Below are 19935 nucleotides of genomic sequence, written 5' to 3' on the forward strand. Positions count from 1 at the left end.
CGGAGGTGATGACATGCCAGATGGTGGGGACTATTCACAGGAAGAGAAAGGTCTTGGGTTACTAACCAGAACCAAGATATTACAAAGCATCAAATGCCCTGGAGTACAGATGTTGATGTGAAATGTGCCAATTGGTGGTGGTTTATTTTGTGAGCTTATGTGGACGTAGTGGGGGAAATCTGGCCAAATCCAAGTCCCGGGTTCGACCCTGACCTGATAGATAGGGCTCTTAAAAATAGCTGAGTCAGGGGATATGGGGAGAAGGCAGGAACGGGGTACTGATTGGGGATGATCAGCCATGATCACATTGAATGGCGGTGCTGGCTCGAAGGGCCGAATGGCCTACTCCTGCACCTATTGTCTATTGACCTGGGTCAGTGTCTGTGGAGTTTGCACATTCTCCCTGTTGGTTTCCTCCACATTCCAAAGATCTGCGGGTGCGAACAGGTGATCGGCGTGGACTTGTTGGGCAGAAGGGCCTGTTTCCGTGCTGTGTCCCTAAACCAAATTAATCTAACTAGGTAAAGGTAAGTCATCGGAGGACGCATGGAGGGTGGACACGGGAACAGGTGGTGTGAAGGGAGGAGGGAAAGTTGGCTGAGACCAAATTCTGGGACCAAAATGAATTAGGGGGCTTAGGTGAGAGGGGGAAGATTTAATAAGAACCTGAGGTTCAACTTTTTTCAACATAGTGGGTGGTGGGGAAGTTACTAAGGCAGGTATAATAACACCATTTTGAAAGACATTTGGATGTGTATGGATAGGAACCCTCTCTCTCTATCCTCTCTCTCCACCTCTCTCTCTACCCATCTCTCCACCTCTCCCTCTCTCTCCCTTTCTCCCTGTCTTCTGCCTCCTATTCCTCACTGTCCCAACAGATGAATCACTATCCGGTCCACCTCAGCCTGGGTGTATGGGTTCTACTCTCACTCAGGCTGCTGTCCCGGGTTATACAGGGGTGAGCCACGCACCCCTCTCCTGCATAACCCCAGGAGGCAGATTTGTGAGTGGAGTCTCACAAATCTGAGCGAGAGAGAGAACCTCTCTCCAACGCTGTCGGGAGAGGTTCTGCAGAATTCCAGAGGGTGGGTTTGTGAAGTGAGATAGAAATAAGATTAAATTAATGTTCATAAAAGAGCGATGCCTGTCGCTATTGAGTTGACAGAATTCTCGATTAATTAATTGGTAGAATACTTATACACAGTTTATACAGCTAGTGCTTCGTTCGCTTTTTATAATTACGAATGACCTTCGACAAATCCCATGATTCCTTGCGATTTTCGGAATACTGAACTCGCTTAGTCTTTCACCTGAAATATTATCTGTTTCTCTTCCCACATATGTTGCCTGACCTGCAGACTGCTCTTAGCATTTTCTGTTTTTAATTCTGATTTACAGCATTTGCAACTACTTAAATATTAATTATATATTTTCTTTCTTTGTTTAGATGCACGTATTTCTTCATTTTTATACATGGAAATTGTCTTTTGGGTATTAGTAAACAGCTGTCCATCTCTCACTGAACAATGAGGAGCTGTTCTGTGGCAGGACGGAGCTGCCTTCGAGCTGAGATGTTTCCCCGCATGGTGTCGAATATTGTCCGGCCCTTGCAGCGCCATGTGTCCAACAGCTGCCAGAGGGGCAGTTCGACCGTGCCTGAGTCACACGTGAGGCCTCTGCCCAGTCAGGTCCATGTTGTGATTTGTGGTGGAGGGATTGTAGGGTCATCGGTGGCATATCACCTCTCCAGGCTCGGGTGGAACGATGTTGTGTTGCTGGAGCAAGGACGGTAAGACAAGAAAGCTATTGGAGAAAATATTTTTGTTACCGAGTTGCATACAGATCCTGTAGAGCCCTGTGATGCTTTACACCAGGTAAAGCCATGGTACACCAGGTAAAGCCATGGTACAATTCTGATAAAGTTAAAGTGGGAAGTATAAAGACTTGTCTTCAGCTACTTCAGTGTAATATACCATTGCTGTGATTATACTTTGTTTTAATTTGTCCTTGTTGCATGCCACTGCCAGTTGTTATGTTGTATGTGGAAAGAAAATCTTTTCCTTGTGTGCAATTTTGGTCTCCCAATTTGAGGAAGGACATTCTTGCTATTGAAAGAGTGCAGCGTAGGTTCACCGAGTTAATTCCCGGGATGGCGGGACTGGCATATGATAAAAGAATGGATCGACTGGGCTTATATTCACTGGAATATAGAAGGATGAGAGGGAATCATATAAAAACATAAAATTCTTATGGGATTGGACAGGCTAGATGCAGGAAAAAATTTCCCCATATTGGGGGTCACAGTTTAAGAATAAGGGGTAGGCCATTTAGACTGAGATGAGGAAAACCTTTTTCAGCCAGAAAGTTGTGAATCTGGAATTCTCTGCCACAGCTAGCAGTGGAGACCAAGTCATTGGATGTGTTCAAGAGAGAGTTAAATATAGCTCTTAGAGCTTATGGAATCAAAGGATATAGGGATAAAGCAGAAACAGGGTACTGATTCTGGATGATCAGCCATGATCACATTGAATGGCGGTGCTGGCGGTGAATGGCCTACTCCTGCACCTATTTTCCATGTTTCTTTGCGCATAAACAATGCTCTCATGAGGAGGCCTCCTAATGTGGAGATTGAGTGTGATGCTTAATTTTTGTACAGAGGAACCTAATCCTAATTCAACTGGAAACTGATCATACAAAGCAGGTTACCTGTTTACTATACCTATTGAACCCTCAGTGAGTATGTGGACATTAGGATAATGCCTCAATTTATGTATATCTACTTGCACAGAGAGTTTTGAGTGTTATGGCTCTGGGAAACGCCACACTTTTGCAATAGGAGGGTGCAAAGTTGGAAGTAAATAAGTCCTTGAAATGTAGTTCTGGACATTAAATGCTTATGTTTTGTATCCCTCAGTACACATCCCAATTCAATCAATTGTGATGCAAGTATATTAAAGAAAGGATATTTTTCTCCTGACCTCAATCTTAAGTAACTTGCCACTGCTGCTTTCAAATTGGGTCCCATCTCTAAACTTCACCAGAACTGGAAAAGTATCTTTCACTGGCAGAGGTTGAGGTGGTGAAGTGCAGTGATGAGGTGGAAGTAGTGGTTGCCCAGGTGACAGTTGCTTTAGGTTTCATTCAGTTGATCAGAAAATAAAGAAAGATGAATGAAGGCTGTTGGAGAGAATCTCCTCAACCCCCAGCCCCCTCAAAACAAAACACATGGTGGAACCTTAACATAGAAAAAGTGCTATTAAGTTTCTGCTGTCTTCCCTGTCCTCCTTAATCACCCAGTGTGGTTGTCACTTCTATTGTTCCTGCAATTGGACCTTCTGAAATAAAACATAAAATGTTGGAAAAGCTCACCAAGTGAAGCAGTTGCTATCTTTGGTTACTATGGAAAGAGAAACTGTTAATATTTTGGGTCTGAGATCCTTTACCTAATGAACACAGTTTCTCTTTCCCCAGATGCTGCCTGACCTGCTGAGTGTTAACAGAATTTTGTGATTTTATTTTGAATTGCCTGTATCTGCAGATGTTTAAACATTTTCTTTGAATCATCTAAGATTACGCATCTGAATTCCAAACTAGGTATTGAATCCATGACCTTTCATAGTTTGATCAATTAATGTGGTCCACTTACCATCTGAGCAATTAACTGAGCCTTTGTATTGAAGAAACTCATTTATGATACATTTAGCATCATGCTCTATGGTATAATATAGCAATGGGTGTACAATGTTGTTTTGGTTTAAACCAAAACCACTGTTTTGATACTGGAAACACTCATCAAGTCAGGCAGCTGTGGAAGGAGATGTTGTAATAGGATTTAATGCTGTATAAAGCCTTTAGTTTCGCAGTTCTATGTTATAACACTAGACTGACCTTAAAATATTCCACTGCTAACTGTTTTTTACGTGAATGCTGATGTGTTGACTTTTCCATTTTGTTAGTGGGGTATATTTCCTCCGTGTTTATTTCTGTTAATATCATTTTGTTGCTTTTCTTTCAGTTAATAAGATGACTTCAGAGTATGCTGTTTGGAAGCATGCATGAATAGCTCCATGTATTTGATGGGTGTGTGGCACGGTGTGGGAGGAGGTGAGAGTGATAGATGGCTTTGACCCAGCCTGTTGTATTTCATTGACCCTCTCAGTTTCTTCCTGTTGGCAGGTTAGCTGGAGGAACTACCCGTCTTTGTGGTGGCATTGTAAGCACTGTGAAACATATCAGCATAGAAACCCAGATGGCAGACTATTCAAACAAACTTTATCAGCATTTGGCACAAGAAACTGGTATCCAAACGGGTAAGACTGTTTTGACATTGCAGGTCCTTCCCCCGATTGTGACAGCGTTTTCTTCTTGAAAACTGTTTGTAACCCAAATCATTCGCAAATCGAAAATGCGGCCAGCTAGCAATATATTTAAATAAAAACACATAGGCTAACCAGGGCCACATGTAGTTAAACCAGGGCACTTAATTCAACCATTCAGATATTGGCAAGAATCATGGCTGAAGACACTTGTGGTCTTGTGGCAGCCGGCAAATCCATCCCACCGGTCTCACAAGTGCTCCCTCGTATGTTCAGCCTGTGCATAAATTAGGCATTAGTAACCTGGTGAGGACCTCCACTTGTTTTCTGCAGATTAGGTTACATAGGTGCTGTTCCATCCACTTTCTGAAGGATTGATTTGACAGATTCAATTGTTGAAAAGACTAAATATTCATTTATGGAATCATGTCAATTATTTGATGTAGCTTTTATGAGAGTAGGATGAATTCACCAGATAATTGAGGTAGTTATTGTACGTTGGGACAGGATCTATGTTCACTTTGGAAAGGCAGGGACTGATTAGGAGAAGTCATCATGGCTTTATGCTGAGAAGATCATGTCTCACAAATTTGAGAGTATTTTATTTGAGTTGCAGACCAGAAAAATTGATGAGGGCATGGCAGTAGATTTGGTTTAGATGGATTTTAGAAAGGCTTTTGGCAATGTCTTGTGTGGTTGGCTGGTCCAGAATTTAAGGCACAAATGATCCAAGGCATGTTGGCAAATTGGATGCACAATTGGCTGGGTGATAGGAGGCAGATGGTAGTGGTAGATGGATGTTTCCCTCACCTGATGTATTGCTGGGAACTTTGTTGTTTGCAATGTCTATTAAATGACTTGGATGAGAATGTAGGTGGGATTATTCGCAAGTTTGCTGACAAAAAGAAAATTAATATTTTAGCTAGCAAAGAAGTTTGTCTAATAATACAGCGGGACATTGTTGAGTCAAGTTGAGTGGAGAGCAGTCATATGGCATTTAATCCAATGTAATGTAATTTGGAAGATGCAATTCTGGTAAGACACATAGTTGATGACAGGGGAATTAGAAGCATTGATGTACAGTGAGATCTTGGGGTGCAAGTCCACAGCTTCCAGAAAGTGGCAAGGCAGATGGATAGGGTAGTGCAAAAGACATTTGGTTTGCTTGCCGTCTTTTCATTTGTATGAAACGTTAGTTAGACTTCGATTGGAGTATTGTATACGGTTCTGGTCATCACACAACAGGATATATGAGGTAGAAATACTGTGAGTACATAAGAGATTCACAAGTACGTTGCTAGAATGGAGGGCTGTAGTTAGTTAGGAAGTGGAAGCAGATACAATTAGAATATTTGAAGGACATTTGGACAGGTACATAAATAGGAAGGACATAGAGGAATACAGGCCTAATGCAAGCAAATGGGATTATTATAGATTGGCAGCAGATAAGGTGGGCTGTAAGGGAATATTTTTGTGCTTGGGGTCAGAGATCTGTAGTGTTTCAGCTAACACTATTGATATATGTACTTGGGGATTGGTTGCAGATTTATTTGTTTATCCCTTTCATTTCCATACTTATTTGTTCACAATGTTTATCTATATGATGGGCTGCACGGATCCCATTACTTGCTGCACATCTTCAGAGAGAATGAATGCAGAATTGTAGCTTCATTTGTAGCTATTGCCTTTACCAGGTTATGTGCAAACTGGATCGATCTCACTGGCTCATACGCAGGATCGGCTAATTTCCCTGCGCCGTCTTGTTTCCCGATTACAGTAAGTAAAACAAGTTACACACTGCTCACTTTCGGGTGATATATTTGAATGTCCACTTTGAGCACTTAATGAAAAGTTCAGGCAAAGTACTCCATAAAGTGCCTGCCATGAGGCCACGGGTAGGGCTGCCATTCACAGCTGATTAAATAGTGAAAGTGCTGCGATTTAAAGCATAAATGTAATCAGAGATTTAGAGCTGGATTATAAGAAAGAAAAAAAACCTGGTCAGATAGTTTAAAGTTTGGTGTCATTGCACGCTTCCTTGTGGGCAGGTATTTAGTTTACGACCCAACAGTATGAACGTTGAATTCTCCATTTTCACGTAACCCCTGCAAACAGCATCCCCCCCCCCCCCCCTCCATGCCTCACCTGGACTTGCACCTATTTCTCCCCCTCCACATATTATTTCCTCTAGCTTTGCAATTCGCAACTCTTCAATCTATTTAGTCTCACACCATTGGTTTTAATCTCTGGCCTTTGTTCCAACCATCTGCCTGTGGAAACTCCCCCTCTCCCGTGTTTACCTATCACCTGCTACGCATTGTCCCTCCTCTCCTCTCCCCTAGAATTCTTCCTCATCCCCCTTGCCCCAACAATCAGTCTGAAGAAGGGTCCTGCCCTGAAACATCATCTATCCGTTCTCCAGAGATGCTGCTTGATTCGCTGAGTAATGATAGGAAGTCTGGTCTGCATGACAGACTGGACTACATTTGCAACTCTGCAATTTCTTGTGATCTCGGACGGAGCTCTTCCCAAACTAAACTTTCTACAGTGCATCAGTGTAATTTGGTAATAGTTGCCGAACCTCCATAATCTTCTGAAGAAGTAGACAATGGCATGCTTTTTTGGCTCTATCTTCAATGTGGTTGGATGTCCAGGACAGTACTGGTGATATTAATACCTTGGAACCTGAAGCTCTCGACTATTTCCATTTGGCCACCATTGATGCTGATTGAGGCATGTACTCCTCCATCCTTCCTAAAGTCAATATCTAACACATTTGTCAACAATGTGGGAGATGTTGTGTCTTGGCACCATGTAACTAAATATTTTCTTTTCCGCACTATGTCTCGTCATTGTTTAGCCTACTACAGTGGTCTCATCGGCATAACTTGTAGGTGGAGTTAGAGCAAAATTTAGTTGTATGTGTATATGGAGCTTAGTAAGGAACTGAGAAGCATCCTTGCTGAGCACCACCACTGAGAATTATTGTTGAAGGACAGTCGCCTATACTCATTGAGTGTAGTCTATGGATAAGAAAGTCATGGATCTAGTGCAAAGGGGTCCAGGAATTTGATCAACATGTGTAGGAAGGAACTGCAAATGCTGGTTTACACTGAAGTTAGATACAGAAAGCTGGAGTAACTCAGCGGGTCAGGCAGTATCTCTGGAGAAAAGAAATAAGTGATGTTTCGGGTCGTTCGCTAAAGGACAAATTGACTCAGTCTGAAGAAAGGTCTCGACTTGAAATGTCACCTATGCCTTGCATTGATAGTTTCAACGCCTACTCATAAATGCACATAATTTTATCAATCTCCTTTAGGCGTGTGTTCTGTAAGAGTTGCTTCATAGGATGTTTAAAATCTGTAATTTCATGTTTGTTTTAGGGTAATGGGGATTTCCTGTGACATCATCAGTCCAAAACAGGTAGCACAACTACACCCTCTAGTGAACATCCATGACCTGGTTGGAGCGATGCATGTCCCAGGTGATGCGGTCATCTCACCCCCAGATGTTGCTCTGGCACTGTCAACAATTGCTGCAAACAATGGCGAGTTTCCTAATCATTGGATCATTACAGTTTGATTATTTTTTAATGATAAGCAATGCACTTAAATTATTGTTTTAATAAAAACTTTTGCTTCCGAGTTAACATTGCCTGTAAGGATTAGTTTGTGGATAGAAAGTAGGTGGGAAATAAATGGGCTGACTTTATGTTCGGTGGATATGACCAGTAAGGTGTCATAGGGCTTGTGCTGGGACCTCAATTGCATACAGATGACCCCCGCGTTAAGTTGCGTTCCTAGAAAACGGTCCATGTCAAAGCCGCATTTGACATACAATGAGAAATTAAATATACTGGGCCTTTGCTCTCAACTATGGAAGTATGAGAGGCAATCTCATTGACAAGTGCAACATTCTTAATAGGGAAGGTATGGAGATGTTTTCCTTGTTTAGGAAGTCTTGAACCAGGAATCACAATCTCAAAATAAAAGGTCATTCATCTTGGACAGAGACGGGAAGAGATTTCTTCACTTGGAGCAGTGGATCTTTGGAGTCTTGGTTACTTCATTCGCTCGTGTGTCAGATGAGGTCTCACTCGCTGTTGGCTTCTGTCGTCGTCCAACAAGTTAACAGAATTGGTCGCCCGACACGTCACAGAGTGCATCGTGTTGGCGTTTCTGGGGATCGCCACGAGGAGGCTTCTGTCATGATCCCCACTTAGTTACTAAGCATATTTAAGACCAATAGATGTTTGGGTATTGGGGAAATCAAAGGATTTGAAATAAATTGGTAATGAAGTAAAAGATCAACTTTCATCATATTGAATGATGGAGAAGAGAAGTACTGAACGGCCTATTCTTTTTTTTTCTTGTGTATTAACATTATTGAATTGTGAAACCTAATTTTTGATTGAACATGTTCTTTAACGCAGGTGTCAAGATATATGAAGGCACCAGTGTCAATCATGTGGTAGTCGAGGATGGTCATGTCATTGGCGTTGAAACTGACAGAGGGCACATTGAGTGTGAATACTTTATCAATTGTGCAGGGCAGGTAAGCAAACCAGACTGGCTGCGGATCTATGATAATCTCTGCATTTCATTCCTACTGCTAGTGAAACTGCTGATCTGTCTACACCTAGGAAGTGTAGTGTACTGTTCAACCTTAGTTGCAAACCAATAGAAATTATAAATTGTTTATTTTAATTCATACATATATCTCAACAGACCATTTAATTTATATGGGTTGTTAAATATTTTGTTAATTTCAAGTGGAAGGCGGGATTATTCCTTGCATCTTGACGACTTCACAGTGAAGGTCCATAGCTATCGGCAGCTGTACATTTAAGATTTGAATATGGTTGTTTTTCGTGATGTGAAATAGCTTAAAGATGTGCAGTGATGGTGGCATGTGGTGTCTGAGATGATGTATGCATGGGGCTGGTGCTTTAGGGATAAAAGGTTAATGTTAGAAAGTTGGATGGTAAGATATGTCTCCCCTGTTAAATATGACTATCTTCACAGCAGGATATGTTTTGTAGCTGCAGAGTAATTCATCATGATTTTCAGTTGTAAATTGAATGTTTTTATCATGTACCTAATATTCATTAAGCAATTTGAATGGGCAGTGCTCATGGATTGCGCCAATGTTAGTCTGATATTTCAGCCGTTTATGTCAGTTTCTAGATTTGGCTTCATGCAAGGTAGCATCAGAGAGTCTGAAGGAATTAACACAGAATACGTTGACTTGCAGTCTAGCTCATTTAAGTAAAATGCTTGAAGCTAACATTGTTCAATGTCTCTGCTTTTGTCTTTGACTAGTGGGCCTACGAGCTTGGTTTAGCGAGTGAGGTGCCAGTAACCATCCCCTTGCATCCATGTGAGCACTTCTACCTGGTGACACGACCCCTCAAACAGGCACTGCCCCATGACTCGCCAGGTGGGCCATCATTTCACACTGTAATTAGCAGTTTGGTTAAATATTAATACTCTATTGTGAAGATTGTGGCAATATTTTGGAAGAAACAATGATGTTTAGCTTTTCTTCTGTTGGAGCAGATGATTTACATTATATATTGATTAAAGCACCACCAACTAAATCTTATAACGAAAAGTTAAACTCATTACAAATAGAGTTAAAGCTATGTTTCCCGGCGGGATTTATGCCAACAGTTTGCACATAACTAGTTGTTTTCATTGGTCGGCTAATAAGTGTAGTTAAGGGATAAGGTAGCCAGGTCTGAATGTTCCACATCATAACCAACCAGGAACAATAACAGTTAGAGCCAAGTTCTTGTGTTTATCAAATCATTCGACGTGGCATTTTGCAGTTGAAGCACCAAAGAGACAAAGCACTAATGTTAACCCACCCTGACGTAGTTCTACTAGTGAAGAGTTTAAAATAAATCTGTTTAAGATGCTAAGAGGATGTAACTAGTAGAGTGGATAAGGGAGAACCAGTGGATGTGTTATATCTGGACTTTCAGAAGGCTTTCAACACGGTCCCACATAAGAGATTAGTAAGCAAACCTAAAGCACACGATATTGGGGGTTCAGTATTGATGTGGATAGAGAATTGGCTGGCAGACAGGAAGCAAAGAGTGGGAGTAAACGGGTCCTTTTCAGAATGGCAGGCAGTGACTAGTGGGGTACCGCAAGGCTCAGTGCTGGAACCCCAGATATTTACAATATATATTAATGATTTGGACGAGGGAATGGAATGCAACATCTCCAGGTTTGTGGACGGCACGTAGCTGGGGGGCAGTGTTAGCTGTGAGGAGGATGCTAGGAGGCTGCAAGGTGACTTGGATAGGTTGGGTGAGTGGGCAAATGCATGGCAGATGCAGTATAATGTGGATAAATGTGAGGTTATCCACTTTGGTGGTAAGAACATGAAAGTAGACTATTATCTGAATGGTGGCCGATTAGGAAAAGGGGTGATGCAACGAGACCTGGGTGTCATGGTACACCAGTCATTGAAAGTAGGCATGCAGATGCAGCAGGCAGTGAAGAAAGCGAATGGTATGTTAGCATTCATAGCAAAAGGATTTGGGTATAGGAGCAGGGAGGTTCTACTGCAGTTGTACAGGGCCTTGGTGAGACCACACCTGGAGTATTGCGTACAGTTTTGGTCTCCTAATCTGAGGAAAGACATTCTTGCCATAGAGGGAGTACAGAGAAGGTTCACCAGACTGATTCCTGAGATGGCAGGACTTTCATATGAAAAAAGACTTGATAGACTCGGCTTGTATTCGCTAGAATTTAGAAGATTGAGGGGGGATCTTATAGAAACGTACAAAATTCTTAAGGGGTTGGACAGGCTAGATGCAGGAAGATTGTTCCCGATGTGGGGGAAGTCCAGAAAGAGGGGTCACAGTTTAAGGATAAGGGGGAAGTTGTTTAGGACCGAGATGAGAATTTTTATTTTCACACAGAGAGTGGTGAATCTGTGGAATTCTCTGCCACAGAAAGTAGTTGAGGCCAGTTCATTGGCTATATTTAAGAGGGAGTTAGATGTGGCCCTTGTGGCTAGAGGGATCAGGGGGTATGGAGAGAAGGCAGGGATGGGATACTGAGTTGGATGATCAGCCATGATCATATTGAATGGCGGTGCAGGCTCGAAGGGCCGAATGGCCTACTCCTGCACCTATGTTTCTATGCTGCAATTGGAAAGTCAAATAATGTATGGACCTTCAACTTTTCCCCGCAGCAAAACATCAGTGAAGGTCTGTTACATTGAGGGTGCCACCACGAGTTGGAACATACCTAGGGTGGTGCACGGGTGCTTACAATCATATGAGGGGAGACCAGTGCTAATAATTCACGCACTCCTTAAGAGCATTTTTCCTTTAGGCCTGTATGGAATAATTCCAGTTTGAGTTACTGGCAGCCTCAGTTGATCTGATCCATATTTTACTAATATAACAAATCAAGTTGAGTTTATTGTACAAGTATGGTGAAGTACAGGTACAATAAAAAAGAATGGTGTATTTCAATATTTGGCGTAGACTGCTATTTTCCTGGTCTTGAGAACTGCTGTGGTGGGAAAAATATTTTATTTAAGAAAACACAAATTTTTGTAAGTTGTGGGCATTCCCGACAAGGCCAGTATTTATTTCCCATCTTTAAGTACTGAACTACTTTGATAGATTTAGACAGAACAGAAACTGGCCCTTTGGCCCATCATGTCCATGCTGACCCAGTAATCCCCGTTTATCGACACATGGTCCACAGGTGATTCAATTGCTCTAGATGCGTTTTTGGTGCACATTCCTCATTTAGTTTTGTGACCATAAGTGCATAGAAATTCACTTATGGCTTAACCAATGTTTTAGATAATTGTACCATAACCTTCCAGTTATATTCTAGGCTATGGCTAATGAGAGGGCCAGTATCCCATTGCCACGGTCAGCCCTCTAAACTGTTGTATTTCTTTTTGATACCATGTTGTTAGGAAGAGTGACAACTTTTCAGCCCTTCGTTGCTGTGCTGATCATTAAACACCCAATTGGATTACTCCTACACTAATCCCAAACCCCACCCCCATATTCTGATGGATCCCCACACCAAGCATTAATTACAGCAGTGTACAGAACAGTCTTTGAAACTGTAGCTATGTTAGTTTGTGTTTGCCCAAATTCTCATCTATACTAACTTTTAATTTCCCCTTCCCCATGCGATTCATGGAGTTGAGTATTTACTAATAATCAGCTATGTTTTTCCTTTCCCAGTGATCATGGATCTTGATGGTAGGATCTATATCCGAAACTGGCAGGGTGGCGTGCTATCTGGAGGCTTTGAAAAGAACCCAAAACCTATTTTCACAGAGGGCAGGAACCAGCTGGAGTTCCAAAGCATGTTTGAGGATTGGGATCACTACGGTATGTAGCCTAGGGATCAGAAGATTGGAGATACACCCTCTGTGTGAAAACGTTTTTCCTCATCACCGTTCTAAATGGCTTACCCCTTATTCTTAAACTGTGGCCCCTGGTTCTGAACATCGGGAACATATTTCCTGTCTCTAGCGTGTCCAAACCCTTAATAATCTTATATGTTTCAATAAGATACCCTCTCATCGTTCTAAATTCCAGAGTATACAAGCCCAGCCGCTCCATTCTATCAACATATGACAGTCCCGCCATCCCGGGAATTAATCTCATGAACCTACGCTGCACTCCCTCAATAGCAAGAATGCCCTTCCTCAAATTTGGAGACCAAAACTGCACACAATACTCCGGGTGTGGTCTCACGAGGGCTTTGTACAACTGCAGAAGGACCTATTTGCTCCTATACTCAAGTCCTCTTTTTATGATATACACATTGGAGTATGTGTACATCAGCTTTTCAACTTTGTGTGCATGGTTAAGCTGACTGGAAGATGAAAGGCCAATGTGTTGTCAAAAAAAAATCATTAGATTATTAGAGGCAGGTGTTGCAGATGTTGTTAATACAGATAAGGAGTTTGTTTTCTTTCCTTAAAAGAATGCATGTGCAACCCAAACTTTATTTTTAACTCTACTTTGTCACAAAGCCATTAATATAACAAAGCCAATATAACAAATTGTAGTGTAAGTGATAACCTTGAATTGGCAGGATGCCATGTTCCTATTTGGGTCTAAGTACATAAATTGAAGCATGTCAGGCATTAGGACTGTTGTGTTTCATGTTCCATTGACCAGATCCTAGCTGATCTTCCATCTCAGTGCTGTAAACCCAATATCCCTCGATTTCCTTTGTATCCAAACTAATCATTTCTGTCCTAAATATATGGATCAACTGGGCTTCCACAGCTGTCTTTGATAGAGAATTCCAAGATTCACTGCCCAGGCTGCTTTTTCTCATAAGATCATAGGAGTAGAATTAGGCGTTCGGCCCATCAAGTCTACTCCGCCATTCAATCGTGGTTGATCTCTCTCTCTCCCTCCTAACCCCATTCTCCTGCCTTCTCCCCATAACCTCTGACACCTGTACTAATCACGAATCAAGAGCCTCCTTTCGTAGTAAGAAATCCACCACCCATCCCCAATCCCAGAAATCACTCTGGTGAACCTTCAGTGTTCTCCTAAGTCCATCAGCCCTGATTCTCTTGTTATAGAGCCATAAGAGTCATATAGCACAGAAACAGGCCCTTCGGCCCAACTTCCCCATGCCGACTAAGATGCCGATCTAAGCTAGTCCCATTTGTTAGCATTTGGCCCATAACCCTCCAAATCATTCCTATCCATGTACCTGTCCAAGTGTCTTTTCAATGTTGCTCTTGCACCTGTTTCAATTACCTCCTCGGACCGCTCATTCCGTATACCTTCTGAATGAAAACGTTGCCCCTCAGGTTCCTATTAAATCCTCAACTTAAACCTATGCCATCTGGTTCTTGATTCCCCTACCCTGGCATTCACCTTATCAATTCCCCTCATGATTTTACACACCTCTATAAGATCACCCCTTAGCCTCCTATGTCCAAGGAATAAAGTCCTAACTTGCCCATTCTGTCCCTCATGCCCTCAAGTCCTGCAAACATCCCTGTGAATCCTCTCTGCATTCTTCCCATTTACACTAGCAGTACCTAGCTAATTAACCTACCAACCAGCAAATCTTTAGGATATGGAAGGAAACCAGGGCACCAAGGGGAAACCTATGTGATCACAAAGAGAATGTGTAAACTGCATATAGACAGCACCCCGAGTCAGTATCAAACCTAGGTCGCCGGAACCTAGACACTCATTTATTGCATGTATATCCTTCCCTGCATATGAGACTAGACCAGTACACGGTATTTCAAGCATGTTCTCCTTGGGTCCAAATACAATTCGAGTACGACATCTATACTCTTGTGGAGAAATACTATTGCATTAAAGGTCAACGTGCTCCCTAATTGCCTCCTGTACCTTCACATGAACTATTAGTGACGTGTACAAGAGTACCCAGGTCCCTTTGAAAATCATTGACATATAGAATGCTATGCTATGCTATGGAATGCTATGCCTTCCAGATTTTTTTCTACCAGTGTGGATGTCATCACATTTTCCCCACATTATGTTACACCTGCCAGGTCAGAAAATGGCTCCATGAGTAGGAATGGGGAAATTACTGAATGTGATTAATGTGAAGCTCTCGCCACCGGAACCTCGAAGTTCAGTTTAGTTTATTGTCATGTACTGAGGTACAGTGAAAAGCTTTTGTTGCATGCTAACCAGTCAGCGGAAATACAATACATGATTACAATCAAGCCATTTACAGTGTTTATATACGTGATAAGGACATAACACTTAGTATAAGTGCAAAGTTGCAGGATGAATGTGTTTGTGTTGATTTATTGGTGTTTCTGTCATGTGTTTCCAGAGCCTCTGCTAAGTGCATTGTTGCGGCGGATGCCCTCCCTGGAGGAAACAGAGATCCTGCAGCTGGTGAACTGTCCAGAGTCTTTCACTGCCGACATGAGGTGTATCATGGGAGAGTCAGCAGCCGTGCAAAACTACTTTGTGTTGGCGGGAATGAACTCCAGTGGCTCATCCTTCGCTGGTGGAGCAGGGAAGTGAGTGGAAGTGAGGGTGTGCTCTTAGAACGCTCTGGGCATAAGTGGGAATCCACACAGCCGAGGCTAAAGATGATGAGTTTAATCTGAAAGGAGTTATCGGATTATTCCTATTTTTAGGAGAACTGGTACCATTGAGTCACAGAGACACAGCAAGAAACAGCCACTGAGCCAGTGCCAACAGTCAAGCAACCATTTACATTAATCCCATTTAAAATTTTTCCCTATATTGTCATCAACTCCCCCCCAGATTTTTGAAGAAGTAACCAAGCAGTTTGACGAAGGTAGGACCATACACGTAGTCTATATGCACTCCAGGAAGGCCTTTGATAAGGTTGCGCTTGATAGGCTGCTCTGAAAGATTAGATTGCTAGCTAACCTGGATACAGTGAGATCTCGCTAACTGGATACAGAATTGGCTCCATGGTAGGAAGCAAAAGGTGGTAGTGAAAGGTTGTTTATTGGGTTGGAGGCCTGTGATTAGTGGTGTGCCTCAGGGATCACTGCTGGGCCCATTGCTATTTGTGATTAGAATGTGAATGAACAAGGTATAATAGTAAGATTAAACGAGAACTTACCAGTTTGAAGTTTGATCTGTATTTTATGAGGAGGTACGATGAGGGATTACGTGAAGAACCCGCTCAGTGCGCAGGCGCGGCATACTTCCAAGCAGCGGTGTGGAATCACAGATAGACACAAGTATTTGAAGTAAACATAGTAAAGAAAAAGAGACATAAATTTATCAGTTTGATCCATATAATGAGGGTGGGAGCGGAGGGCACGTAATCCCTCATCGTAACTCCTCATAAAATACAGATCAAACTTCAAACTGGTAAGTTCTCGTTTAATCTTACTATTTTACTTCGGAGTCACGTGAGTGACTACGTGAAGATTTCAAAGCTCTGTGATTTCAAACCGTGTAACAGTTTTATTCACTCACTGCCGAAGTTCTTGAGGGAGGAAGTGTTATCGTAATTACCCAATGAATCTGTTTTTCAAGAAACAAAAAGGTATTTATTAACAATAACAAAAATAAATTGCTCCCCGGGCTTAAATTAAATATTTGCAGCTTCTAATATCTTTGCTGCAAATAAATCAGGTTTCATCAACGGCTTATTGTAAAATGTTCTGAATGTTGATTCCCTTGACCATCCTGCTGTATTCAGAATGAGGTCAATAGGTACATCCATTCTTGCTGCCGTTGATGTGGACGCTGCCCTAGTGGAATGAGATTTAAAGGTATTAATATCTATCCCGGCAGCTTTAAGTACCTGTTTTAGCCATCTTGAGATGGTTTGGCTTGTTACCCGGCCATGAGGTTTTTTGTGGCTGACCCATAAGGCTTGTTCACTCCCTCTGATGTTGTGGGTTGTGTCTATATACTGTAGTAGATGGGTCACCACACACAATCGTGGCTCTGGTGGGTAGGCCCGGAATACCACTAGTGGATTGGATGTTCCTGGCCTGCTTTGTTTCACCAGACCTTGTAGAATGAATGTGACCTGATCTGGGGTTGTCACCATGTTGTCCAGTCTCAATTTGTGTAGTGACTGGACCCTCTGAGCGGATACGAGTGCCATCAGCATGAGCGTCTTCAGTGTTGATTGCTCGAGGCTGAGGGATCTAGCTGGTGGCCATTCCCTGAGGTATGTCAGGACGACACTGATGTCCCAAATATGGGTATACCTGGGCTTGGGGGGCTTAATATTATAAATGCCCCTCATAAGTCTCACCAGTTCAGCTTGTCTGTCCCGTTGCTCTTTGACGGAGGGAGAAATACCCTTTGGGGCCAATGTTGAACTGGCGGCGTTTTTTCTGATATAAACTGAATTTTATATCCACTAATGCTGTTGAGTATATACTTGTCACTCGTGACCATACCCCATGCTTCTTTAAACAAGTGTAATCTCCCCCCTGTTAGTAAAGCACCCTTATTCTCTATATGCTGGTAGGAACCAGACCCACCTACCTCCATGGTTATTGGCGATTCTGTTTCTTCATTTTCCTGAAGGTTCTGTTCTGACGTGCTGGCGATGTTGGGGGGGGGGGGGCGCATTTTCCAGGGGGTCCGCTGCGGGCCCTGATCTAAAAAAGATCTTTGGGGATAATGTGCGGACCCCAAGCGTTCACCAGTCCCATATTGCGGACGTCGACTGGTGGATGCCGTGGGGTGCTGCCGCTTGGGTATCGGAGGTCTTGGTTTGCTCGTCCCGGGGCCTGCCCTCATTAGGCCAAAGGTTTTTGATGCTTCCTCCATCTCCTTCAGTTTTTTATTGAGATCTTTCCCAAATAGCAGCGCGTCCGTCTCCGCAGCTGGGGCTTTACACAAGCCAGCAAATTTGGGATTGAGGGCAGGTCTTATGATTTCCCTCCGGAGATTGTTGATCTCAAATTGTGTGGTACACATTAATGCCAGCACATCCTGCTGGCAGGTATCCATCTCCGTGGTCTCCACGGAACGAGCAAAGGCTGTGATGGCCGACGTCAGGAGCCTTAGGATCCGCTGTAGCTTGAGTTCTTGGGTCCGGATGTGTGACCCCACATGCCCCCAGATTTGGCTGTTGACACTTTTTACTTTGAGGGCCTCACAGTTTTCTGGTGCTGTGTGTTGTTCCAGCACCTCAGCGAGCACCTTTTCCAGTGATGGTTTATTGGATAGATGGTTGATGCTGGCCGCCATTCTTGGTTCCAGCGGTGCTCCAGCCCGTGGGGTTGCTACAAAGCGGTCCACCACACCCAACAGCTCTTCCTGTTCTTGCACCCCTGGCATACTCCCGAATTCGTCCGCCTGCCCCTGTTCCAGACCAGCCCAGCCCTGGTCACCAATGCTAGCCTCCAGTAATGAGGGAGCAGAGGGCAGTGCACAAGACACTGTGGAGGAGGCACCTGTCCTTCCTCCCCGGGAGCGCTCTTGCTGCGTGTCCCGGTGGAGCATCTGCTCCAGGAGCTGCTGAATGCAGCTCAGGCTGCTGTCTCTCCTCCGCTTTGGTGGAGACATGTCCCCCTCCGACGAATCGGAGATGACCGGCCGGTTGGACTTCCTGGCCGCTTTCCCAGTCCGCCGTGCAGGCTTTGGCGAGACTGGGCTTGGCTCGGTCTCGGGGATAGCGAAACGCTCTGAGAGCGACGCTGCCGCCGGTTGCTGCCCCGCTGGAATGGAACGCTCCTCTGGTGGAGTTGAAGCGAGGGCAGTTCTCTTTGAGAGTTTTCTGTGTTGTGTCGACATTCTGAAAGGCAAACACAACTCCAACTCTCCTCCGTTATTCCACACGCACCGTATACTTACCTGACGGTCCGTTTTAAAGTGCAGCTGGAGAGCCTGACTCCAGCTGCCGCCGCTGTTGCACTGCTGGCGTAATGCCGCGCCTGCGCACTGAGCGGGTTCTTCACGTAGTCACTCACGTGACTCCGAAGTAAAATTAGTAAGTTTACAGATTACACTAATATAGGTGGTACCATAGACTGTGAAGGTGGGTATGAAGAATTACAGCGGGATCTTGATCAGCTAGGCTGAGGAATGACAATAGAGGTATATAAGATCATGAGGGGAATAGATAGGGTGATAGGTCTTTATTCCCAAAGTTGGTGAATCAAGAACCAGAGGCCATAGGTTTAAGGTGAGAGGGTAAGGATTTAATAGGAAACGGAGGAGCAACCTTTGAGTGGTTGGTATATGGAATGAGCTGCTAAAGGAAGTAGTACCATACAAATGTGGGTACAATATCAACATTTAAAAAAACATTTGAACAGGTACATGGGTTGGAAAGTTCAGAGAGATATGGGCCAAATGCAGGCAAGTGGAACAAACTTAGATGGAGTATCTTGGTTGGCATGGATGAGTTAGGTTGAAGGGCCTGTTTCATGCTCTATGACTCGATGATTCTTTTACTTACCTACATAATCAGGTTCTCCCGAGTTATGGACACTCCCAACAAACAAACAAGCTCCCATAGATGTTAGTAAATTCAAACAAGAACCAGTGATGAAAATTAAATCTTTTTCTATGTAACCCCTCCCCGCTTCCATTTCTCCATGTGCCCTGACTGGACTTGCACCTATTTCTTCCCTCCCCCATCACCCACATTCCTTCTTCTGGCATCAAACTTTGTAGCTCTTCAATTATTTAGTCTCGCACCTTTCTGTTTTTTTCAAACCCTGATCTTTGTCCAACTATTGGTTTATCAATGCCTCCCCCCCCCCCCCCCATGCCTATTAGCTGCCACGCTTTGTCCGGCACCATCTCACTTTCAGCTCCCTCCCCCCCTTACAATGTCGGAAGCAGGGTCCCGAAATGTCATCTATCCATGTTCTCCATGGCTGCTGCCTGACACTCTTGAGTTACTCCAGCACTTTGCGTCCTTCTTTCCAATGTACAATGTCCGATTGTTCGGAAATGTTCCGACATCAGGCTCATTCATTGTTCTGGAACGTGAACAGGGCCTGAGGTGCGAATGGGGTGTGTGGCCAGAGATGCAGCCCAGAGTATGAGTGAGGCCTGAGCTTGGCCTATGGACCAGGCGTGCAGATGGAGCCAGGTGTAGAGTATTGACAATAGTATTACCCGCTCCCTTTGGACTTGCCTGATTCA

General features: G+C 43.5%; 1 protein-coding gene across 4 annotated transcripts in view; it reads left to right on the plus strand.

Annotated features, from left to right (window-relative positions):
* Positions 1-19935, plus strand: part of pdpr (pyruvate dehydrogenase phosphatase regulatory subunit) — a 39891-nt gene that overhangs the window by 1066 nt on the left and 18890 nt on the right. For 3 of the 4 annotated variants that reach the window (XM_033036126.1, XM_033036128.1, XM_033036129.1), the window contains exons 2-9: positions 1448-1789; positions 4177-4310; positions 6011-6092; positions 7700-7863; positions 8749-8870; positions 9638-9755; positions 12547-12696; positions 15155-15347. In XM_033036126.1, the coding sequence (XP_032892017.1) occupies positions 1527-1789; positions 4177-4310; positions 6011-6092; positions 7700-7863; positions 8749-8870; positions 9638-9755; positions 12547-12696; positions 15155-15347 (1226 nt within the window). In that variant the 5' untranslated portion in view covers positions 1448-1526. The remainder of the gene's footprint in view (positions 1-1447; positions 1790-4176; positions 4311-6010; positions 6093-7699; positions 7864-8748; positions 8871-9637; positions 9756-12546; positions 12697-15154; positions 15348-19935) is intronic. The other variant, XM_033036127.1, reaches the window with a different exon arrangement.

This window comes from Amblyraja radiata, chromosome 17 (genome assembly GCF_010909765.2).
Source record: "Amblyraja radiata isolate CabotCenter1 chromosome 17, sAmbRad1.1.pri, whole genome shotgun sequence".
NCBI classification, from domain to species: domain Eukaryota; kingdom Metazoa; phylum Chordata; class Chondrichthyes; order Rajiformes; family Rajidae; genus Amblyraja; species Amblyraja radiata.